Source organism: Saccostrea echinata, unplaced genomic scaffold (assembly GCF_033153115.1).
Source record: "Saccostrea echinata isolate AGI-Se365-2 ecotype Australia unplaced genomic scaffold, CSIRO_AGI_Sech_v1 ptg000054l, whole genome shotgun sequence".
Taxonomy (NCBI): domain Eukaryota; kingdom Metazoa; phylum Mollusca; class Bivalvia; order Ostreida; family Ostreidae; genus Saccostrea; species Saccostrea echinata.
In genome coordinates, this window is record NW_026889803.1 from 2,808,913 (window position 1) to 2,836,257 (window position 27,345).

Here is a 27,345-nt window from a genome sequence, read left to right on the forward strand (position 1 = left end):
TAAAATAGCAAGGCTCTGCTACAGTAATCACAGGGGCCTTAAAGATTGCATAAAAAGCTCTGATAAGTCATATAAAGGTGTCTAGGGAATTTAAAATGAAAGAATCCCTTGACTTTGTAGGTATCTCAACTTTAAGAATAAAACATGAAATAACATCTGATAATGAGAGATATCATATTCTCCGTGTGGGACCGCGATACACTTATACTATTTGAGCAAATCCTTAAATGAAATTGCCTGCTGAGACTAAGAGATATCCGCTGGCTTAAATTTTCTTTAGTATCTCTGAAAACATAACCTGATTGGAAAAAAAGAAATCGATTCTCAATTTTACGATAACTAAACAGAAATTAGTTGTAATCATGCCTGCTATATTTGACATTCTATAGGCTCCCCAATTAGTTTTTTGCCTCGTTTACGGAAAACATACAGTACTCACCATTCAAGTGTATTAGTGAGCAGAAGGCACTTAATGCGTAATCCATGTATCCCTTGTTCAACACATTTTTCAATATAACAGCCCATGCACAATCAATACAAATTATTTCTCCTGCACACTTTGTGAAGGATGTCCCTTTCTGTAGCTATCAACAGCTGTGTCGCCATGTAAATTATTCAATATGCAATGTACATTTTTATCATCAATTTTTTCGCAACAAAAAAACTACATGTACATATGAGCAGCTGTCCTATGTCAGAAGCTATCAATGCTAATAAAACAAGCTTCAACTGTGTTAATATTTCCAAATACTTTTAACTTCAAACGAAAACGGCTCTAATCCAATATTTAAGAGGGCTTAAATATTTTAAAGAGAGAGGTCCACACAATGCTGTGTTGAATAACATTTCATGTTCGCTACAAAAAATGTCACAAATAAGAAAAGTCTGTAGCAGAGAGATCTTAATTAAATCCTTTTTAGCACGTAAAGCCGGGTGAAAACAGCGCCATGGATCATTAATTCTAGGGAAAATTTTGTATTTGATCTGTCTTTGAAAAGAACTATGATCCATATGGATAAACTATTCTTCAATTTAACACAGACTTCAAATACAATTTCCACCCTGTCAAATTTTTAAAGTCCATAAACATATTTTCTAGATTTATCATTCATGGCTTTTTTTTTTTATCTCACCGAACACACTGACTTAACCAGATCAACAGATGAGTGTTGATTTGAGTGTCAATGGTTCAATATCAGTAAATACAATATACTCCTTAAATAACTACCAACAGGAAAAACATTTAAAGCTGGCTAATGAAAGGTAAGCCCTGCCTTTTGAGGGGTAGTTTGAAAATCTGCCCATATTTACTTACAACTAAAATGACACGTAGACCTTTTGCCAATATCCCATTAAAACTTGCTAAAAGGTTCAGAACAAACATACACAGGGTCAAAGACCATGTTATACATATATGTGACACAACTAAAAAATGGCCACAGCAGACACAGTGAGCTAATGTTATGACACAACTGCCAAGAATGAAATATTATACTTTTATGTACTATTCTTCATATAATCTATTTTCATCCAGCATAATAAAAAAAAAAAATAATAAAAAAAAGGTCTCTTTAATGCTAGTGCATTGTATCACTGAGAGCACAAACACAAAACCAGCAGAGATAAATAAAGTGATGGAAGATACCTACTGGTGGGAACGTTTTAAGAAATTCAACAGAAATTAACAAGGGACTGCACCTAAATGCAGATATTAAGCAATACCCTCCCCCTTCATTCATAACTCTTCATAGAGTATAAATCACATATTCGTATCTCCTTCTAACACAAACACACAAATCATATGACTGGTCAATTTTAAAAAAATGTTAAACTATTAAAAAGCTTAATTTATTTATATACATTCTCCTTCCTTAATTGGCTTTTTGGCTTAAAAACATTGTTTCATCATAAAATTTCAAATTGATTTTCTCCCTAAAACAGAATGAGAAAGTTGGACTTTTATCATGATGGACCTACAGAGGGAGGTGAAAGAGTTACGAGATCATTTAACGTAACCCATCAACCATGCTTAAAAAAGTAGCAGTAATTCCACTGCCTCGAATACAGTGCTGACAAATAAACGCCACTGGGGAAATAAGACACTGCGAAGCAAATCAAATTTGCTTTTATTCTGCTTTCACACCATCTATGGAACATTCAGACTAATGCAATGCTTTATGTTTTCAGACAGAATGAAAAATGAATTTCAATTACCGTAACACAATTATTTTGACAATTACAAGTGATCCCTGGAGAGGTACTTTCCTCCAGAAAATTCATTTGTTGGTGCATACTGATAGTTAGAGGTTTGTTCCAGCTCCAGCTACAAAAGAGGCCATTAAGTGAGCCAGGACTCTCCAGAGGATATTAAAAAAGAAAACAAGAGACCCAAATTGACCATGAATCAGGCATCTGATAAAAACTAATTCGTCTAATACCCACACTGAACGGAGTGAGAATGTATTACAGTATGATGGTGTCGGTGGGATAAATAATTCACCTTAATGGCAGATTTACATCTTTCCTGTACCATTTCAGTTGAATACCCAATAGGACACTGAAATTGTGTTTGGCTGAGGGAAAACTAAAAATGCATACATCTTAAGTTTTCATCGAGGGAATCAACTGTACCACAAGTATTATCCTTTTCAGGGCAAAAACATTCCCCCTTCCTCACTTTGCCAATTAGATAAAAGTAAGGATCATATTCCTTTAACAATAATTTTACCAATTTAATTTGTCTACACTAGGAAATGAAATTCTAAAATAGCCTCCTTAGGGTACCTGCCAGCCAGCATGACCAAACAAAAACAAAAACATGAAAGATAAACCATCTTTTGAATTTAACAAATTACGTGACTCATAAAATAACACAACAATAGAAATCCCTAAAGCATAACATGTGATAGATACCCTCATAATGATTCAAAAGTTACATCATCATGATCATAGCTGTACAAAAACCATCAGATTTTTAAGCACATGGATTCTGATAGCAACATCATTAATTAGGTTTTATCACAGAAAAATGCATTTGTGACAATAAAGTGTGAAAAAATGCATAAAAACTTTCATACAAGTTATACAGAAACTGTCAAGTACAGTTGAACTTCAGTATCTTGAACACTGATATCTCAAATACCATGGATAATATATTGGAGTGATTTTTAAGTCTCAACCAATTTTTCTTTGTTTTTAAACCTCAAAAGTTTTTTCTCAGTCCCAGCGAGTTCGAGATAATGAGGTTTGACTGTAAATCATCACACCAGGTATAAATCAGAAAGTTCTGCACATTATTCAGATTATTTTAATTCATGTTTCTCTTGCTTTCACTTGCTTTAATAATATTAATCAGGGTATGGAATCAAATTAACACATTCAACATTATAATTATTACTCAAGATCTGATTTTTGAGTTAACATTAAATGTTTAATCAGTCATGGACACTCCTGTGACTACTATCCCAAAAGTGAAAAGTCTTTTATGCTACATTGCGTGATATCATGAATAAAATCGAATTAAAGTACCATTTCTGTCGTTTTACTGCTACTTTACTACATGTAGTAATCAAAGTGGTGATTTATTTAAGGAGTAATTAGAAACACTGGCAATTAGTAACGAATGTCAAAGTATCATAAAGGTCAAATACAAGTGAGAACGTAGAGGAAATACATACTCACTGCAATAAAATCACTCACTCCCAGTAATTTTATCTAATGAATAAATTCTGGCTTCTTTTATTAATCTTTAATACTTTATATAACTTTGTCCATTAATATTATTAACAACAAAGGTTATGCTATCATGGTCACAAATATTGAAGCATATGAACAAATAAAGATGAGAAACTGACATTAATATTTTGTTAAAGAAAGCAAACATAGTAATATTCCAATCTAATAATGTTCTTCACCTCATATCTTGCTTATTAAATGAAAATTCCACAATAATAACTGCTGTCATACACAATGGTACATATTATGATACATAAGGAAGAGTCGTAATTTCTTCAACACTTGCTTGACGTCACAATATGTCTCCATTACAATAACTGTAGGTCATAACCATATGATAATAATGGTGTGTTAGATTTCCAAATTATATGTCCATTTGTATCTCAACTTTCAACCTCTTTGGCCGCAGCAGAATTGAAATAAATACTAGGATTTCCTAAATGTTTGTATTATGCACCCACTCCTCAAAATTTGTGGGAAATTAAAATTAAACCCTTTAGGCTCATTTTTAATACTTCAAAACCCTTGCATTCAAGAATTTATATTGAAATAGTTACCAAGGTCCATTATTTCATCAAGTATAATTAATCTGTTGATTGAAGCACCTACTATATGAAGAGGCAATGCATGCAGGCAACTTGGCAATAAATTGACCATTAATTTGAAAGATTGCATCAAAAACAATTTAGTCCTTGAAAACTGCAGCAGAAAGCCAAGTCATTAATTTTGTGAGGCTCATGTTTGTATCCTTCTTTGGTGTTTTCAAATAAAACATTCTTTTCAATTTCATCACAACATTGCTGTTGGGGGGATATAAAATCAAAACTTAATGTATCAGCTTTGCATGTATGAGGAGATTTGATAAAGTATGGCACTCATGCATTTTCAAATGCAAGGTTGTTATCAGAGCAGTTATTGTAAACTAAATGATGTATATTACAATTTTTAAATACCATAATTTGTTAAATCTTTCTTTAAGATAACTTATTTAATCATTCTACTGCACAACCTTTTTATTTTGTAGTTAGAACAGAAATATGTTTTTGTACTTAACATTTCACTTGCCTTTTCTTAATATAAAGCCAGTACCCTTGAACTACAGAATGAGAGGTGAACCAGTCAGGACTCTTCCAAAAGATTGAATGAAACACAGTCTTCTTTTATAACAGAAAGCCTTGTTATTATTTTTGCATCAACACTTGGTAAAAACTCTGTGCTTTATCCTTAATTTAACAGCCAACAAAGCAATCAATATATTAACACTTTTCTTATGATGCAACATGAAAAAAGAGAATACAGTCAAACCTCATCTTGAACTCCATGGGGCCGAGAAAAAAACTGAGAGATATGTGAGGACAGAATTTCCGAAAACCATTGGTCCTACTGGCAAAACTGATAGAAAATTGAAATGTCTGATGCAATTTGCTATAATAATGCTCCACGTGACCGATTATTATCTGTCTCAACAATTTGGGGGTTTTGTTGTACTTTCAATTAAGGTCCAGTTAGGTTGGCATTGATGTTCTGCAGCAATTTGATGTATACTTTCAGGTGAAACAACAAGACCAGTCCCAACCAAGGCCAATTACATCATGAATTATACTAGAATTAGGACTGATAGAATTTGCTTTGGACTGGTAGAATGCATGAAGTCATCAGTCCGAATGACTGACAGAAATATTTTGTTTTTGGAAACTCTGCAAGGATTCCAGATATCAAGGTTAAAAGACATATAGAAAAAGTGGTTGGGACTTGCAACTCACTTAAGACGTACAGTATCCATAGTCTTCGAGGTATTGGTGTTCAAGATACTGAAATTTAACTGTATTTGTTCATGAATAAATAGAACTGTGTGTCAAATTGCCTTCATCAATGAAAAATAACACTGCTGTTCTGATAATATCTTACATCAAGTGACAAAAAGACTTCAGAGTTTCTAGCTTGTCATCTCCAAAGGAAGTATAGTAGACTCATGGAAATCCTATCACATTAATACTACCTAACTTTGGAGAATTAAAAAACCACAGAGACTAAAGCATTGTCAAGCAATATATCTCCTTCCTTTTCCCTATCCTATCATCATATAAAGCACATGATTTTCTTTATACACATCGGAGTATACTGAAATCATTAAATATTACATGCTAGCAGTACATGACTAAAAACATTCTTGAGACTACATCTACTGTAATTTTTTTCCTCTACCTCAACTTCAAGTTGAAGAATTAAAACTTATTCTTCCAACATCCTAATTCATATGCAAGAATCTTCACAGAAGTCCAACATAAAATTAGTTAACACGATAGCTATTCTACAATCGTTGCACAAAGCAGCGAATCTAAGCACCCTCAAAACTACACACACGGCCCTTCACAATGAAATACAGCTCTTACGTTTTGTCACAGACCTTCTATCCCTGGCTTTGACAATGCCGAAGTGTCCTTCAATGCAGTGTGTGTGAAGTAGAGAGAGTGTGTATGTAGCTCAAGAGGTTCTTCAGATGAGAAAGTACAAACTCTACAGCTCTCCAAACTGACATTAGTCGTGATTCACTCACCTTTCTTCATAATCCACAACACAAAAGCAATAACAAACAGTCGCTGGATATCCCCGCCAGTGTCGTGTTAACAAAAGATATAAGCCTCCAGAAGCACTGGATTAGCATAGTACACTATCGATTTCAATTTTGACAAACATTACATTGACACCTATTATATGCACCGATATGTCTGTAAAAAAAGACAAGCAGTCATTGAATGATTTAAATGCACTTACCCGTTCATCTCCACTTTCACTGTCACACTGCAAACAACAAACGACAGCATATTAATATTCATGTGCATGCGAAAGAAGATTGCATTATGGGTAAAGTCATTAATGAGGTTTGTGTGTCAGTAAATTGCACACAATTTTCTGTTGCTTTCTCTTTGTCATGAATCACAAAAATTTGTCGCAAGGCTTGTCGATATTTCTGGCTTCAAATTAAGATTTCAAAATCTGTGTATAATTTAAATGCAGAATAAAATCAATGACCCTGAATGACTGTCAAATTTGTGTTGATGAATCGGGAACCCGGAGATTTATGGCCAGGCTTATTACAGGGTTAGGTTTCAAGTAGTGTGTCTTCTTTTTTATCAATACAAAGAGACCTCTATGCCTTGTATGGAACTTAAGCTTGTCTAGGTTTACAGCTTCAAGCTGATAATATGGAAACGGAAAAACAAGACCTTGAGGGTGACAGATGCAGCACATTAAATTTTTGCTGCAAGTTGTTGCACTGAACACAATATCAGGATATTGCATTTTCCACCCTCAAATTATATTACCAAGATCGCTTTTCTCTTATTTTCTAATCTGCGTATTTTAGCTTTGGGGGATGACTACTTTTATTCTCAGTGTTCAGCAGACAACAGAAGTTCAGAATTTGAACTACAAGTTAAAACATGGTTTGAATCCCTGACTAAACCTTAAAATCTTCTAAAACTATTCCATGCTCTGGTCCAAATGAAGTTTTTCAACAAAATACAAAGTTTGTTTTTTTTCTCAGCAAAGTCACAGGTTACTTAAGCCAATGACATAATAAATACTGAGATACCACATAAACAATTGAATTCATAATCTTTTTTGTTATGCTGCCCTTTACTATTTGATGTATCAACTTGAAGATGATTTACTAATATAAAAGCCTTACCAAATATCCTCTTCCAGAGCTTGAATGGGTACTGACCTACAATACATGAATATTTACAGTGAATATTAACAAGAAAGTAACCGAATTGACCTTTCACAATCTTGATGTACTTTTTTTTGGGGGGGGGGGGGGGGGGGGGGTATTCTGGGGTTGTCCCTAAATTTTTAATGAAACTTGTAGTGATTATAAAAACATTTTTATTCATAGCAATGTTAATAAGGACACATCTTGGTTTTTTTGTTTGTTGTTTTTTTTTTTTAATAAATATACACCTCCAAATGTATGACTAATGTTGAATAAACCTCCAAATGTATGATTATTTTTGAATAAAATATATAATGCATTTGTATAAGAGCGTCATTTCTGCAAAGATTGAAAGAAACTGTAAAGTATTTCTAAGTGTAAAGTCAACATTACATTTCATGATCACTCTAAGAAATGAACAACAAACTTACATCACTCAGTCCTCCATCGCGACATCCTGACCGCTGGTCTGAGAATTCTTCCGTCCTGTCACTGTACGGACTGTGTACTGAGGAATTGTCACTGAATCGATGGTTCAGGGCAGGTGATAAAGGTCTACAGGGCTGTAAAATAATTTAAAAGATTCTATATAAATTACAAATCAAACTCCAAAATCAGCAAATTCCAAATTCTATACAATATTGCAAAATTTAAATATTAACATAAACCAATTATTATACACGTGCAAGAAATATTAGTGAGAATTGCAAGCAACTCAAACTTGTGGATATTTATCATCACGAACGAGTCACTTGCTTTGTCATGTTTTATTTACAAAAACTCATTAGTGAATATTAACTGTCACAGACTTGTTCGCCATTGGTGAATAAAAAATCCCTCCTATAGTAGTGGGGTTAGATTGGACACACCCTAAGGAAGCCACCACATGCCAGGCCCTGGCCTGGAACCCAAAGGGCAAGAGAAAGAGGGGACATCCAAGAAACACCTGGAGGCCTGACAAAGATGCAGAATTAAAGGTGCAGGACATGGCAAGCAAAAGCAGCCCAGAACTCTGTTCATTGGAGGACTGTCATTGATGGCCTATGTTCCTCACCGAATGACAGGCATAAGTATTACTTATTAGTAAGTAAGTATAGAAGTTTGTTTACAGTATTCTAAAAATTTAGCTTTTTTTCAAAAAACTTTGTCTTTAGCAACAACCTGAAATAGTAAATCGATAAACACCATATCAATCATGAGAAGAAAACAGTGCAAAACAAAGAATAAACACAAATTGAATGTTTGCATACCAAAAAAAACCATTCCTGTGTACCATAAATACATAGAAACTCTTTTTAATAGTTGCTTTAAAAAATTAGTGTCAGTTTCATTTATTGCAGTCTTTTTTTTTTGGTTCATTTTGGCAATTTTTTAAGATTGAAAACTTGTTAACTTTTATGAAAATTATATCACTAGAAAATTATCTCCCTTGAACAGCATTTTAACCAATGAAATAACTGAAAATTATCCAATCATGCATTTCCTACCAATCACACAAGAGTTGATGTGCATAGTCCAAAGACTGCAAAACACTTTAACTCTGTATATATACCCAAATTACACAGGCAACTACAGTAAATCCTCGTCAAACGACACAATTCAAACCCTTCACCTTCCAGACAACATTTGTTGGAAACAGAATTTACATTTCTACCAGTACTGAAAGATTCTTTATCTGGATGCTTCACTGATCTGGATGATTTGCTCAGGAACACAAAAGTCTGGAATAACAAGTCTTGACTGTTTGGTTACTGTTGTCCCTTGCAAGATTTTTTCACTCATATGAGACATCACCAAATACTGGTGAAGAGCTTCAAAATTAGATCTTTCATTGACACTCAGGGCCATTGAGCAGTGAGGATTCTTTAGCATGCCAATGCCTGCCATGAGAAGAGGTCTCAATTTTTAAGGTCTTATCTGAATTTCCTGCAGCTTTCACTTCAATAATGCCAAGTCTAGGTGAAGGAGCAGTTGCTACCTGTTTTTTATCAACTTTATAAGGCTGGTCCCAGCCAGAGCTTGAACCCACAACCTTCTGACTTGGAGCGAGAGCTCTACTGCTGCTACATATTTGACATCATACCTTCATTACACTATTTTTCTTCAAATTAAAGATGTATTTGTTGAAGTATACATGAAATTTTGAAATTTTTGCATATCCTTGTACAGTAACAACCAAATATTCCCAAACAGTCTCAATTTTATTAAGTCTGTGTGTTTTGTTTTTGTTTTTTGTTTTAATGATCTACTGCATGAGTAAAATATGGATAATACATTTTTTTATATTTCACTCGACACCAGTCTTATAAGGAGTGTTTTTATTCTTTCTTTCTCCTTTTTTTCTGGTATTAATGATGACAAATGACCCAATATAAGCTGTTGATAGTCTTTTTTTCTGTGTCTGACACTTTGTAGACAAACCATCACATAATATTGGATTATCCTCCTAGTTTTCGTCAAAATTCTCCAATTCTCTCACACATACATTTTTGAATATTTTTTGTAATTCATTCTTCTCACCAAAAACATCTCATTTCATGCCTTAATTGACTTTTTTCCACAGATTTACGAATTTTTTTTCATGAATATATTTTTTATTTCTTTGTCTAAAGAGGACAAGATTAGTTTAATGTTATTTAAAAGAGACAATATGTAATTTATGCTAAATTAACAAGTCTAAGTTACATGGTCATTATCTGCGGTTAAATTTTAATTTTAAATTTCCCATTTTAGGCACCTAACATGCATATGAACATAATCTTTGACATGTTAAAAAGTACACATCTACAAAACCTAAAATCTTTTGTTACAACTTTGACTACCATTTGTTTTCCTTAAATCACCACCTCCCTTCTACTTGCTACTTTTTAAAACATGACTTAATCTTGACATGTGACATCAAACCCTGCTAAATGTCTTAATTTAACAGATCATATAAACACAAATGCTTTCTTCTGCCAACTTGACAAGACACTGCCTTTTAAAAAAAGAGACAAAACATGATGTTACTCGGAACCTTGATAGGATTTTGTGGTGTGCTAGGTTTCCTGTTCACAGATTTTACACTGTGTCTCGGAGACAGACAAGGACAACAAGCACACTTCATACACAAGGATTTTCTTATCAATCTGTCACATGCCTCTAAACAGGGGCCGGGACCCAGCTGTGTATTAGTTTATCTTTCCCTCAAAAATCTATGATTAAGAAAAGAATTGATATAAACTTTTTATTACTTTTGTGTTAAAGGGCTCACTTGAACATATCCTGGGATAATGTCCGGTGCTAGGAAATGGTGGAGCGTGGCTGTGCCCAAGTCATTGCTATTGATTATTATCTCACATCAGGGATAAAAAAGACTGGATATTGTGCTATGTAATCCCAGCATTTCCCTGTGATGAGCAGCCTTACCCTCTTTAAGATAAAAAGTGCAATGTTTCTAGCTACTGTAGTATTTTGAAGCGCAAGTTTTTGACAGAGTCTCACCAAAATTAAACACCAGATCCCTCCAGACAAGTGATATTAACTATGTTAAGAACCACCTTCAATCAGCCAAAAAGCCCAAAGGACGGCCATGGATTACTGTAATCCTTTTAAAATGACAAATAACCTTTTTTTAGCAAAAAATTACATGTCTGATAGAGAAATCTTATGAAATTTGAATTAATCAACTGATGAGGCATTTTCAATAATGTCACTTCAACACAATCTGCATTGCTTGAAATCTAAGTTACACCACATATCATCTGTTTTATAAAAGCTTCAAGACTTTCTATACTAAAGTAAGAGATTTTGGAACAATCCCCTGCACTAGAGATGAAAGATTGTTTATTGAGGCTCCTTTTTCTTTCCCTCTCAAAATTGTTTGAGCCACACATGAAATTATTCATTTTAGGTGCAAAGACATCTGGCAGATCAAGGGCTCTTCAATTAATGACACCACATTTCAGAAGTCTTCTATTCTATATATAAACTCTGTAAATTGAAGAGCAATCTGTGAAATATAATGCATTTGAAAATTACTGCATTAAGTGTATGTCTCAGCATAGTATTAAAATCAACAGGCCAATGCCATTGGAGGTGTTCTATAATTAATTAATCAAACTACCCATGCTAACAAGTACCTGAACTGACAACCATCATTACTTGATTCTCTTGGAAACATGCTACTGTACAGTTGATTAGACTCTTAAAATGCTTGAAAATAAAACTAAATGCACTTGCCAATCAATAATTTGCTTTTCGACAAAGTGTTATTATTTGAATGGATGAATGGTCAAGAGCAAATACGCCTTGACACACACATCACTGCTCAAGCTCTACAAATCCTACCTGCTAAAGTGAATGGCTACCAGTAAACTATCCAGCGACAGAGAAATTTCCCTTGTGCTATCAAATGTTCATCACCCTCTTTAAGAAGCTAAAATACAGATATGTCGCCTTCCTCACTCCACACTGTGAATCGATATGAGGCCGAAGGTTTGTAACCGATATTAATTCTCTCAAAATGTATTGATCTCCATACAGTACACCATACATGGCAATAATATCTGCCTGAACGGTCCAACTCTTCAAGCAAGTAATCAAATTTACTTTAAATTTCTGCAGAGACTAGACAATGAGCAAATAGGAAAAGGAGAGCTGATCTGCTTCCAGTGAAAAATGCCCATCAGCAGACACTGATTTTATAGACTGGCTGACCATTATCTCTTATTGCTTCTCGTCCTCCTATATGGTGGGAATGCTTGCCTTTAGGTTGACAGTCCTGCTTTTTATATCAGATTCAAAATAATTGTCTCTTTCTCCCAGCCCAACAGGGATGTACTTAATGAGAAGGAGCTCTTATTCAGTGTCAAAATTTTCTTCTCAGTGATAAAAAATAAAACTACGATCACATCAAAAGCTCTAGATGCTTCTTCATTTAAAATGATTATGACATTAAAGTATAAAGAGCACAAAGGATTGGCATCAATTGGTAGCACATTTATAAGACTTAATGTGCATATTTTATTTCAGGAAAAAGATTTAGGACTTCACAAGAGCATTTAAATGCATATTCACTCAATTGTGAACTAAATTTCATTTACATTTCAGTTCATGTCTCAAATTATCTTCAAACATGTCATTAAATTTCAATCCCATGAAAGCATGTTGTGGTACAATTCTGCCCTGACAAAGAATTTTTTATACCAATAACATCCAATTTTCTTCCATAAAAATGATTTCTTTAATCATTTTTATGCATAATTCATCTTTTAAGCTTTTTGTTCAACCTGCTGATTACAAGTTGATGTATTTTTTTTTTTTTTTGAGTATCAAAGCTGCTAAATATGGACACATTGCTCAGCAAATTTGAGTCCCAAAAAAAAATAAAATAGAATAAATTAAAAATTATGTTTTTCGTACTAAGTTCAAAGGGGAAAAAATTAGACATTTTCGAATGCCAAATTTGGCCTTGATAAGAACTGTACTCAGGCACCCTGGCTAAAGAATGCAAAATCAGTCCATAAAGTAGCTTAAAAGGATTAAAGAGCCATATGGTTAAATGTTCTTTATAAAAGGAAATGCTTCCATGTCCAGTGTACATATTTCAATTTCCTATACAAACTGTAAATACCTTTTAATAAACATTATTTTTAAAACAAACTTATTTTTACTGTGAAGGTTTGATACATATTCTATACAATCACCAATAAATACGCAAAATTAAAAAAGGCATGGAGGGAGGTGTTAAAGAATCAACTGTCAAGATTAGGATAGGAGGATGCAAGTGTATTTCATATGTTTAAGCAGGTTATCTACTTCAATACTATTACTTTGGGTAATCAAAAATTTCTAAAGGCAAGCTTAGTTGTGATGAAATTTTACATTTCTAAGCTAATAGACTGTGCTAATAAAGGACAAATTCTGTTTTTTATGACATTAACAAAGACAATTTAACACCATAAATCTCTTTGCCCTACCACTTCCTAATATGTGTGTGCAGTAACAGATCTTTCTCTGTGTTCTAATTGTTTAATCAATGATGATATAATAAGTAATCAGGGACTCATTGCATTCTGATAATTGGAATTCCTATAACTAAGGTGAAAATGGATTAATTCTCCATAAAAGAGGTTTAACATTTCTGTCAATTGATTTATTCTGAACCTATCACCAGCACAAATCTTCATTAAACAAGCCAGCACTGAATCTCCATCAGCCATACAACCTCTGAAGAGATAGACAAGTTTTTATAGCTTCTGACAGATTTCTAAGCCTCCTGATGAAGTCAACTCCCATTCAATATGTCACTGAAAGGAGCTAGAGGAAGTTATTTCCCTCCAGATTTTCTAACTTAATCATCAAAGGCAGGAATGAAAAGTTTATATTGTCATTCTTGCTTGTTTTGTTTATTTGACCATTTGTTTGTTTTTGGCAGCCATCTTGAAAAGTAATCACGAAGAGGGGGGTTGAATTTCAAAAGCATGTGTTAACTATTGAACAAAAAAGATTTGATGCTCTGGTAAAGTCATCACATGAAGCATTTTTTATTTTCAAAGAGAAAAGCCTCCAAATTTGTTTTCACTTAACAATCCCATTCTGCTTCATTGCAGTAAGCTAATTTTGTTTTCAATAGCGACATGAATTTATAAACATAATAATTATTGTACTAAATTAAATATTCAATCAAAGAAAGTCATGCATGAAAAATAAAGTACTCTCACTTTATTATCTGACGTCTTATCTCTTAGAAATAAACAAAATAGCTGCAAAGTTCATTATCAGAACATAAAAACTACACACACAACACACAGACATACACACACAAGATTGCAAATGAATATTGATGCTACAGTTCCTGACAATTTCTGGAAAGTCTCCGGAGTAGAAGGAAAAAGATCTGATATTATCAAGTGTTGCTGGAAGGATCCCCAGAAGGGACAGATCTCCTCCACTGTAACAATATCAGGCCTGACAGAAATGCCAACACAACAATCACAAGCATGGGAAATTGTTCATTCTTGTTAATATGAATGCAAATTGGCATTATCTACTAACTGTTGTAAATGACTTAATATCACGAGCATCTTTTTTCCCACTCTAATATACCAAGATTTTCTAATTCAAACCAGATTTTCACAAAGTTTTTTTTAAAAGTAAAGGTGTTCAACTTCAAAATTTTGTATAATATGCCACTTGTTTTTACATTAACAAAGCTCAAATGAAATAGGGATTATAAACTGAATCTGAAAGAAATTATAAACCTATATTTTCTGGACAATAACGTTAAAAATCAAAATTTATTTTCTTTTAATTACAACGATGTCCTGATTTGGTGGCCTGAAAGATTACTTTTAACATCCAATAATCTTAATATACATTTTTTTTATTCAATATAAATTAAACATAACTTATCATAAATCTCCTCACAAAAGCTTATTCAAATCTATGTTGAACACATTCTACGTGCATAAAATTAAAGTAATTCATTAATAAATCAAGTTACTTACAGATATACATAGATCACACCTCCACTTTATCTAATGAAGTTAAATTTGTCTGGTATTACAAAATCCTCATGCAAATAAAAAGCCCTCTCTACTAATTGTGCCTTAGCTGACAGGCGTAACACTTTCATGCACTCTACTGAGAACACGAGAAACGTAATGAATCTCCTGACGAGAATCCAGCTACCAAAATATCATGTAGGTGCAACAATAAAGAGAATACTCCAAAAACACATCAGCCACAAAGGTAGAAAAGAGAGAGAAATTCTTTCTGTAATTAGCAATAAACCAACACTTAATTCAACGGAAATCTGTTGACAAACACGTTTTATGCAGTACACCCCTCCCAAGTCTAAATTGGTAGTATTGAAAAAGATTACTTAGAAGGGAAGACATTTATCAGATTCAAGGAGGCTTAGAATTCCGATCCTACTCTGTCCCAACCAAGAGATGAAAGAATTACGCATCATTTCAATCTGCGAATGAGCACAAACATACCAAATCCCAGGCTAAACCTAGCACCAGGTCAATTTCCTTGCCACAACCAAGCAAAATGCATGGTTTTTATAAATCTCAGGGATTACTTATGGGACAGAAAAATCAATGTATTGATGTCAAGGAATAAAAACAGATTGTATGTAAATCTGAAGCAGTAGTATCTGAGGCATCCTTGCCTTCATTTATAAATGCTCTTTTCTAAGTATCATAAGACCTAAGAAAAAAATATGTTTGTTTACTACATTTACTGCTTAAAAAAGAAGTCTGTAGGTAGTTTACTACATGTATTACATGCTAATAAAAAAGGTCAGTAGGTATGATTATATTTTTTAAATTCTTTTTTTTTTAAATGAAGTTGAAATACAAAACTTTTTGACCACTCAATTATGAAGCTCACTTTTTTCTGTGTAAGAACTTTTGGCATCTACATTACAGCTGTCACAAAGTGGTAGGGAACTTATGTCTAAAATGTAATATATAGAGGAATACACAGACATGCAATTTTTGTATTGTACAACAAAAGCATTTGGATCAGCACATAAATCTAGGGTCAGTTGGGTAACTGTAACAAACATTTTTTTCTTTGACCTTATTGAATAGCTAATGCTGCATTTCTCCTCTTAGTGACAAAAAGAGTATGAAAAATGTATCATATAGCTCAATCTGATTAAAATACAGATCTCTTCATAGCACAAAGCGCAGAGCGCTGTATTTGTATTTTAATCAGATTGCATATAGCTTTGAGAGTACAGTGAGCTTTTTCCTTAATAATTGACATGGCAATTAAGGGAATGCAAAATTCTGCAAATTAAGCTTAATATTATATAAACCACATGCAAGTTTAAATTCAAGGAAAATGCACCTTCTTAAAGAGGCATCCAATTATTTGTTACTATATATGTAATTATAATATATGTTACATATTTATGCCCATTTGGGCCAACTGGTTTGGTAAGAAATGCTATTCTATTTTAAAAGTTAAATACAAAGCTTCTTGTGACCTGTTCATTGGAAGCTCGACTATTTGGAGTATCTTGAATTCATAGAAGAATTGGAAAGATACAACACAGGGAAAATTCACACATTAAATTTGTGAGTGTTGTCTTTAATCAATTTAAAATACAGGTAAACTATATGTGTACAATAAAATAGTCTTTAGATTTCACTGTTGATGGGACCACCAAGGCTAAATAAATTGTCCTCAGGTATACTGTAATAGAGTTGTCATATGTCATGCTACATGTATAAGTATACACCGTTACTCCACTGGTATGCTTCACCAACTGTAGATAGGTACAGCTTTAAAACACCACATGCACTTCATTTAAACACCTTTAATGCTATGGTTGTCAAGTGCCAATCATTTTTAAAAACCACAAATTTGAAAGAAATTTTTATTCCCAGTTACGCATTATGCAAGCCATTTCACTTTATCAATTTTACATCTAAACTTCCTGAGCAGGGAGACCCTGCATGTCAAAATATGAACTTGTCAAAAATGTGTAAGTAACAAGAACTATAACTCTTTTAAATTTTGATGTTCAAAAAATATCTACCCAGATCAATTATTCAGGACGACATGGAACCTCATTCTCGTTTCTGAATGAAGTGCCAACAATCATAACATCTCATCAAATATTCCAGTATAAGCAGTGATCTTTTTTTTTTGTTTGAGATTTATTGATTTCTCTTGCCCATTATAGAGGGTCTTTTGACTTTAAAATGATGGTGCCTTCATTGCATAACAACACTCCTGCAAGACAAACAAATGAATTACTAGCTTGCACACTGTGGCCCTCGACTTTAGAAATCAAATTCTCTCTGCCAGCAAGAGCTTTCTGGATTTCATTTTACCATCCAATTATGAATAGTACTTAGGAAAATTGTTTCTAGATTTACTACAGACATGGACTAGGACAGTTAAAACATGATGTCAACCTGTCAGATTCTAAGATAAAATATGCTATACTTTTATTCCATGCCCTATTATGAAAATTTTAAAGCATTAGTCAAATCAATCAAATAATGTGAATGCATCCTTAAGGCTTTTAACATGAAAACATCTGGTAACCTGCAAAAGGGACTTTTTTCAGGGTTCAACTTTAACTTTTTTCATGACTAGAACATTTGGACTAGCATCCAGAGATCTGCTAGATCCCACCTAAACTTAGGTAGGCCTAACACTACATGCTAGCCAGTGTGCACCAAAAGGACTAGCCTAATTAACACTAGTAAAATTTGATTGGGCTTGTAAAATGTAAGTCAACACTAGGCCGATTGGACTAGTGGAATTTTTAGTGTTATATATGTACAGGTAACTCTCGATACCTCGAAGTCCGCAGGACCGAGGAAAAACTTCGAGAGATCAAGAGTTCGAGTTTTCAAGAGTATGGAATTGTCAGGGTTTGTTGAGAGGTTTTAGAATTAGTATTACCGGATGTAATGATTTTCATGCAGTGCTAACCTTTTACACGTTGTTTTTATAAAACAACGATATTTTTTTCGTAATTCAGATGAATATTTCATTAAACTGAGTAAAGCAAAAAATGTATATCGTCATTTCATGTATATTTATTTATTCTTTGTAATACGGACATCATACTACGCATTCGTTACATGAAAACGACATTGTACAGCATCGTACATAGCTTTGACTATTCTAAAATGATCATTGAACGCAGTTCTGTAAGTATTTGTCCAATAATAGTCATCATATTGACATTGAGGCTGTTTCTGCCTTTTTCATATTTCGTTTAACTTTGACACTGACTCTAAATAAAAATTAAATTAGTGTTTTGTCTTTTAATCAATTACTACTTTCCTCTAAATTATCGTAAGACAGTCGACGATAATTATTTCAATAGCATATAGGCAAAATATGATTAATTATAAACCAATTATCACCTTGCAGCATAAGTGTCACTTGAATAAACATCCCGTTCCTCGAGACCCGCGTCTTTTGCCTGGGGCCATTTAAATGTCCAGGTAAAGGTGCTCATTATATAACCTTGTATACACATACATGTAGCCACTTCGAGGTATCGAGGGTAAATTTTAATAGAATATGCAAAGCAGGACTGCATTTTGACTTCGAGGGATCAAGGGTTTCGAGAGATCAAGAGTTCGAGAAATCAAGAGTAAATTTGCTTAGTAATATAGGGGAAAAATTCGGGACCGGAGACTCACTTCGAGTGATCAAGAACTTCGAGAGATCGAAGTTCCAGCCATCAAGAGTTACCTGTATTATTTTTTTTAAATCAAAAATGTTTGTCTGAAAAAAATTATCTTGATTAAATATTAATTTTCATATCCCAGTTGATTTCTGGCTAGTAAAAAGTTGTTACTAGGGTCTGTAAAGTTTGGCCATCACTAGCCTGATTGGGCTAGTTCTGAAAAAAAGTTAATTCGAATGTTTAAATTTCAAGTAAATTTCAAGATTTTTCAAAACAATAAAAATTAACTTGTACTGTAACTTGTACTGTATAGCTATACACACCTGATGATGCGATGTGGCTATCATGAGCCCTTGCAATCAAATACAATCGATGAATCACTGTAATATTACATATCTAGTAAAAATTATGATTGAAAGCTACACCCCATATTCTACACTGCAATAAACTCTTTTCGCTGATCAGTCCTCTTGTTGATAATACCTAGATCAAATTTAAGCCGATGGTCGCGCGACCAAATTTTCTCGAATCGTCAGCTGAAAAAACATGATTTGCTGACACTAGTATCGGGCGACACAGAGTAGTTACATTAATTTCTAAGAACACTGATGTCTTTAAAAGTTAAAAATATTTATGACTCGACCAACCGTCGTCCGATCATTGTTTGCTGAGCTGCAGTTTGACTTTCACTGTTGGTCGACATTTACAAAAACACAATTCCTAAATGTCAACTGACCAACAACTGACTTAACAAACTGTCTGCTGATGGTCGGACGATGATCGAAGGTTGGTTGGCGGACTATTCAAGGACTGCTGCAATTGAAGGAATCGGCCACTGACGTAGAAAAATTTTAAATTTGCTCAACGGACACAAAATTGGTCAGCCGATAAAAAAAGAGGTCATAGTCGGGCAAGACAACAGCCAATGTACTGCCAACTGTCGCCAGAAGAATCCTATTTTTGCCTCAAAAACCATCAGCCATTGGTCATTTTGGGAAATGTGATGGGGATTTAAAATACAACTTGTATAAATTCAGAGTAAAAGTAAACTTACAGTGAAAATTCAGACATTTCGGAGTTAAAAAATGACTAGGTTTTTATATCTATGTTCAGTCACACCATTTACTGTACTGAATTTTTTTAAAACTAAAATGAAACCTTAAACTGTCCATTACACCTTGATCAGGCTTACTGCAATAGGAAACTTATAAATCCAGACATAACTAGACTCCGTCAGTTAGATGTATCTTAATGTTGACTTGAGCTCTATCTGATACATATAAATCACCTAATACATTATACATCTTGATATCAATGCAATGCAAAGTTATGCTATGTTAGCTCTGAGCAACTTCTGTCTTGGTATCTTCCTTTCTCTAAAAAATTGTAACAAATCATCCATGGATGACAAAGTTCTTTGTAGTGTTCATTTGTAATGAATACAAAAAGCGATATGGAAACCATAGAACTCTGCATGCAGAGAGATGCATTTCCTTGCTTGTTTCACATGAACAAAATTAATTAATCCTATCAGTAATAAGAAAACAAGAAAACTATTACAAGGCACCTGATGCTGAAGCTAACACAAGGATTATCTTCACTAAGAAAATGAAAAGTCGGCCAGCAAGGAACTTTTAACCAGAAGTTACAGAAGTCTTCAAGACACCAGACAAAGGAGTTCTCTCATCAACTGCCCTCTCCTTTGTTTGTTTACACAAACGTCAAGTTTTGCATTAGAACTCTGACAGCATATCTTATGGCAGTTGTTTTCCAAGAAAGTTCTTCAAAAATTGAATGAGTCAAGAGGATGAAGTCAAGCCACTGCCCATTACATTCTATAATACATTTTTGAGTGATGAAGTGCATTCACTGGGTTACATGACCGAACCAAAAGTTTACTTCTAGATCTGGTCCTGTCTCTCTTAGTTTATATATGTCCTGAAATTTCCCAACTTATCTACATTTTCTCAATACTGACAAACGTACACAGGTACATTTCCAGACAAAGACATTGACTCAGTATTACTCTGTCTATCAGACCTCTAGGAGATGTACAAGTCTTCATATGACACTCTTAACTCCTTCATGCTTCATATGAATGTGCATTTATATGGGGCATTATACCACATGAGAGCATAAAATCTAACCCTTTGCATTAATCAATTTTATAAAAATTACAATATGGATAGAAAAAAATTTCTTGGCACACAGAAAGTTTCAGGGAATTTAGGGGAGCCTCCTGCACTGCAATCAGCAATCCCTACCCTCACCCCCACTTGTTAGAGATTGTGTTAAAAGGTCACATATTCAGCAACTATTTCAATAGTCAATTCTAGTTACCTAACCCTAAATTGCCTGTGCTTGAATTTTGAATGAAACCATTCCCCAAATCTAAAATCACATAAATCTAATAGTCATAGGGAATCTGTGCAGGTTAGCAATGAGAAAAACAGAAATTATCATCAATAACGAATCATAGACCCTAGATATAATTCCAATATGTTTAACAAATCCTCATTATCCTGAAATCTCTGGCTCAGGAAATTCATGTAAATTATATGCAATTCTACACTCTTAATGTCAATCCATGTTAATAATCACTCTATACATGGTAGCATTACCTTTAATATATCCATTTTTATATTATAGTCCAATACATTACTTGTTGAACATCAATTTGCTCATCAAGAATTTCATAAAAATCAATTTTCCATTAGATTTCGTATCATACACTTGATTTTGAATTCAGTCCTTTACAAAATTAAAAAAGTATTAAGTGATCTTTTAAACATTTGTACTTGTAAATTAGTAAATAACTGAAATTAATAATTAAAAAAAATAATGATGATAGTGACAGAGATAACATGCAGATAAATTGTATTTGTTTAGCAAATCTGAAAGAAAGAAAAATTGCATGGTACTGAAGCAAACAAAATTTCTTATCATGTTAAAAATGCACAGGGAAAGTAGTATACATGCATGTCATAAATAAATATTTTTAAAAATTTCAAATCATTTTTTTTTATTTGCAACTCAAATTTCATATTTTTTGAATAAATTTCTATTATAAGGAAAACAATAATAAGAAAATTATAAACAAAATGTATAAAGAGCCATAATAATTTGTATGATTTTGTATGATTCTAATATTTTTTTATTTCAGGTATGAGATATCAAAAGCAGTGTTGTATGGAAATGAAGAATAACAAATCTCTGCATTTGTGTCCGTTGAGCAAATTTAAAATCTTTCTCAACAGCTTTTTCCTCCAGAATTTTAAACTAATCATATCAAAATTGAGGGGTTTTTTTTCGTAATCCTTTTTCAGTCTTAGTCACATCAACAGAATTCTGTGTATGATTACTTCAGTTCTAGACCGCACAGGAAGATATGTATAATTTGTGTATCAAGCTTAATGCAGGTTGTTATTTTTTGGCATCTTACATTTTGACATTAATTACAATTAATATATATTGTATTTTACTTCCACTCTCTCTCTCTAAGTACCTTCTTAAAGGTCAGAATTAGTAATTAATATCATATAATAAGATATATTCCAGTTAAACAATTATTAAACACTGATACTGATCATACAAAGAGAAAGTAAGAGGTCAATTAGAGTGCCTGTTACAAAATTAAACTAACAGACAAGTGGATATATTATATAATAATACATTATTAAAATTACAGATCTTCTATTTTCCTAAGTAGTAGAGTAAAGCATAGAAATAAAAACATTTAACTTAAACTTGATGATCAATTTTATCAAATTACGAATTACAGAGCACTTGTTAACCTTAACATCTCACTTCAGAAACGACCAGAAGATGATGACACAGTGTTATAATTTACGCTGATATAATGTCATAAATCACAAGATATTTTAGTACTCTTTTAGCAATGTCTAAAGTATTTGTAATATTACTTATTTTCATATTCATAGAAAATTCCTACAGATGTATGTAGGGGAGATCACTCAGAGGGATATGGAGGAGATTTCAATACAATTATCTCCAAATAGTTCTGGCCAGTGGGTAACATAAGATCATAAGATTGATGCAAATTAGACACATTAGGTCTTAACGAAAAATCAAAATTAATTTGCATCTATAAGGTAGATTGTCTTGTAATATATATTGTGTATTTATTCACATATCAAGGGCCAACCAAGGGATGTATGGTAAATACACTCAGCATCTGAATTGACTCCAGATATAATGACAGAATATTTAAAATGAATAAGAAGTACTGATATAACATTTTGAATCTATAATAAAATGCCGTATTTTTAAGGACATGAAAGGGCAATCATCATGCTTGACAAAATAAATCTGAAAAGTGCACATTTAAAGAGAAGCCTACAGCTAGCCTCTCATAATCCTGGCTACCATTCTTCTAATTATGACTGCACTATACGCAAAATCTATCTTGAATTAAATCAAGCATTGAGCCAATTTTAAAACGGGCTCCAGGCTGTGGAACTTAGCCTCCCAGTGAGTATTACACTTATTTTCACTGTGGCATATGACTCCCCCTCTAAAAGGAATAAAGGTATTGAAAGTGGTTAGCTTAACATTAAAGGCATGCATATTACATTAAAACATGACAATGTAATCCAGTGTATCATTGCTCCTAGAGGGCAGTTTTTTTCCAGAATTCTTATCAGTTGCATGTGAGCTAATTATTAGTCTCCTGTCATGACATGCGCGAGTCTCTCTCATTGACAGCTTTTATACAGAGGACTAATTCATCCATCACTCTCATTACCCACCCTGTGACCCAGGCTTGTCCTTTCTAACCATGTCACTCCTTTTCTGTTTATAGCAGCGGCTTATCCCAAAATCTTTATAAAAGGGGGTATTAATGGGGGAAAGGGTTTGTGTATGAAGTACATTGAGGACTCTGTCATAGAAAACTATCACATGTTGAGAAACAGTGAAAGAATGTCCACATATTTACATGGTGAATCCAACTGAAAGAAATAATGTGAGAAAACATATTTGTGTAACTACTTTGCATGTGATTTATTATAGTGACAATCAGATAAAAAAGGGGGATAATGACTCAGAGAGAAAATATTGGTGTGGGGGTAATAAATTGGTTTTACTGGAATGATTATAAGAACCTTGACACTGTTTAATTTTCACAATATTCGTATGACACATTTCCCAACATGAATCAACCTGAGTTTAAAGTTAACTGGCTACTCTATTGTAAAAGTCTTCTAAACCAAACAGAATCTCAACAGTACATCCACTACAAACAAAAATCTAGTCAAACTTGTGTCAATAACCACCTCCACTGATCATTTAATATTTTCCTTCCTTCAAATTTCCCCTCAAAGAAATCTAATAACTGAAAACACATGTTCATATTTCAAGACATACCAACTGCATATGTCACCTGTTCACAATTGATTTTTTTTCATTTTACTGATCCTTCATTTTTAAAATTTTTAACAATTCTAAAACTGTGCATTGTCAGATGTTGTAACGAAATCTGATGTTTGTTTAGAAGGTTAAAGCCTGACAATTCAGGTTTCCAGAGCTCTGAAGTCTGATCACAGCCCTGTTATGTAACAATCCTCTTAATGACATATAATCAGTAAACATCAACACTACCTTTATTCTTGTCTTCTTTTTCTTTCTTTTAACAAAATCATTCTTTTTGTCTTTCTGTTCAATGGTTTTCGAGGGTTTCATCAAGTTGTTCTGAAAGGAAAGTACAAACGATAAAAAACTGTTAGACTTTCCTTTGTTCTGTTGTATGCTGTGGGATGACATAGCTTGCATGCACCAATCAATTAACTTCAAGTATTACCACTGGATGAATTTATTATATAAGGTGCACTGAAAGAATGTTTCTATAAATATGAAAACCCATCTAATATGAACTTAACAAAACAAGCACTGTCATTTGAAGCTACATGGCTGTTTATCAGAATCATCTAACACTGTATGACTATCTACAGTCTACACTATAATATTTGTACACCTACTTGAGTATTGGTTCACCTCAGAGCAACAAGAGGAAATTCATGTTCGAAAATTTTAATCTGTTTTTGTGCAATAGGGAAAAATACTTCACATCAGATTAAATTAGACACTGCCATTACATAGCTTTCAGTAAGACAGGCAGAGTAAAGTTCATCAAATTCACACATTGAACATTTCAGGTATTGTGCATAGTACCAATATTTCTTAATTCATTGAAATGATTTTGTTGAGTCTTGGAATTTTGAAGGTAACACCAAACAAAATGTTAACAAGATTGATTTGATTGTCTATGCATCCTTTGTAAAGCTATACAATCTTCTTGCTAATTTTGATAGGATGAAGAATGTAGTCCTACATATATATATAAATATACTTTTATTAAATTCTATTTCATCATTCTTGCTCATGATTTATCACAGACACTAATTATGTGGTGTAAATTACATCCACTTAAAAATGAATAAGTTGCTAAATACATAATAACACAACATATTATCGTATACAAATGTTACACTGATCTTTTATTAAAATATATCAGTTTTCATTATCACCTCTAAGGGATTTTCTTCAAAATTGCCCTTGAAAAATATTAAGGTGGTCCTTATTCTTAAACTTTACAATTGCAACAATCTAAATTTACTAGCATCCATTTTTAAAATTGTAATATCTCAGTAAAATTTGCCTTATCAAGAACAAATTCTTAGAGTGGGATTCTACTTCATTCCCACATAGAAAAAATAACTAAAAACTATGATACCTTTATCATAACATTTCAGATATTTCTTAATGATGCCTTGAATTCAGATCATTATATTTCACAAGATTATCACCTAAGCTTTCAACATAAAAGACTGTCCTCCGTATCCAATCAGGGTTTATTTTCCTCAGTAATGACTGTGACAACTTTTTATACCAGAAATGTTTCCATAACAAATTAAACACTGCTTGATACTGATCTCCCAAAAATTCCAAAATATAGGGATTTTTTGCAGTAAGTGCATTGAATACCATCTCTCTTTTTTAATAATAAGTGTGCTGAAGGAACACTTTTTTATTCAAACTGCTAGCAATTTTTCTGTACATTTCATTTTTTTTTTTGTATCAAAAAGATAAAAAAAAGATGACTGATTAAAATAAAATACAATTTTATTTTATACCCCTTTTGATTTCTTTGATATAATTCTTCATTCTGTGCCGTGCACTTTAGGCCTATGTTCATGTTGTTCAAATTGTTAACATGGTCGATGTCATATGTGCATGATTGAATTTTAATAAAAATTATGGCAACATTATTGTTTGAACGATGATAAAATAAAATAATTATTCTCATCATAATACATTTAATGGTCATTTACTATGCAGACAAAAGTCAAAAGAATGTGACAGTAGAATAATTGATCCACTGCCTTAGATAGTAGTTCAATACACATGATAATTAATCAGGACTGATGTCTAGGCTGATCAGCTGATTGTAAATTTCATGATAAATATACAAATGACAGAGTAAAATCCATTTAAATAAATTTGTTTATAGATTATTGCACTTAATGAGAACAATACTGGAACCAGAAATGCCAGACCATAAGGCACAATATCCTGGGGAGAGACCATGAATGATTATGATGGCCAGAGGAATCTCGGATTAAATTACATCTTTCTTCGTCCCACATCTCTTGATAAAGCATAAACATCTTAATGCTTTCAACACTCTAAATATGTTTTCAAGGCACTAACTCAAACAAAATACACGGTGATATATGGTGTGTAGAAAATGTTGTAAGTCATTGAAGTCAGTTTATCAAACTTACCAAATCTTCTAAAGATTTAAAACTTAGGATGGCAAATCCATCAATAATGTCTTCATCATGAGAATGGGAACGGTTCCTCCGTCGTCGAGGTGGCTTGGCCCTGGGTTTGTCGCTATCCGACCGAGAGGGAGAACTGTCCATCTCATCTTTGCCCCCGTCCGGGTCTAGCTTACTGTGCACTCTTTCGCGGCGTTTTGTGAAGCGCTGTTGTTTTCTTTGATCGCCTTCCATCGGAAAATCCTAGTCAGGAGGCAAAAGTCATCCTCGTTAATTGACTTGTAATAGTCAATAGATAATGAGGAAGGGACATCTGAACTCCAATCAAACATAACATAAACAGGAATCCATATCGAAGTAAAGTCAAAACACATCCACTCTTTCTAATGGCGGAACAAATACAATATGGCCGAACAACTCAATTGATTCATATTTTCCTCCGCGGTCCGCTACACCGAAATAATGTAGCATTGGAATGTCGAGAAAAGATTAAACAAACAAGTGATTTAGAGACAAGAAAAATATTGACTTATTTATCTTTTACTTGAATGGATCACAACTTCATAACTTGAATTACCTGATTATTGATTTACACCTTACGAAAAACGAGATCCGCCTCCTGTGACAGGTTGCTAATTTAATCTCTTCAATATTTCAAATATTTTCTAGCCTAACTATAAATATAAGAATTGCATTTTTTTTTTTACAATAAATATATAATTTTAATAAGAGATATCTTTGCTACATCAGCATTTCTTTGTTAATCTGTACACGGTCTTAGATATGCGGCTGAAATTTAAAGCTACACCTGCAATGAGCAGTATATAGCTAATAGATACCAACTCAGTTTATCGCGTTAATTGGTCAAAGCAGTTATGTGTTAAATTGAATTAAATCTGCTTTCCTGAATTTCTTTCTTTGCTTTAGCTCATAATTTT

The 27,345-nt window shown here is 33.1% G+C and overlaps 1 protein-coding gene across 4 annotated transcripts in view; it reads right to left on the minus strand.

Moving 5' to 3' along the window:
• Positions 1–26,830, minus strand: part of LOC133205485 (autism susceptibility gene 2 protein-like) — a 43,150-nt gene extending 16,320 nt beyond the window's left edge. For 3 of the 4 annotated variants that reach the window (XM_061341313.1, XM_061341312.1, XM_061341311.1), the window contains exons 1-5: positions 26,411–26,830; positions 24,228–24,317; positions 7,882–8,013; positions 7,427–7,462; positions 6,511–6,537 (exon numbers count right to left, since the gene is read on the minus strand). In XM_061341313.1, coding sequence (XP_061197297.1) covers positions 6,511–6,537; positions 7,427–7,462; positions 7,882–8,013; positions 24,228–24,317; positions 26,411–26,641 — 516 coding nt within the window. In that variant the 5' untranslated portion in view covers positions 26,642–26,830. Of the gene's footprint in view, positions 1–439; positions 463–6,510; positions 6,538–7,426; positions 7,463–7,881; positions 8,014–24,227; positions 24,318–26,410 lie in introns of those variants that run through there. The other variant, XM_061341315.1, reaches the window with a different exon arrangement.
• Positions 26,831–27,345: the final 515 nt, after the last annotated feature.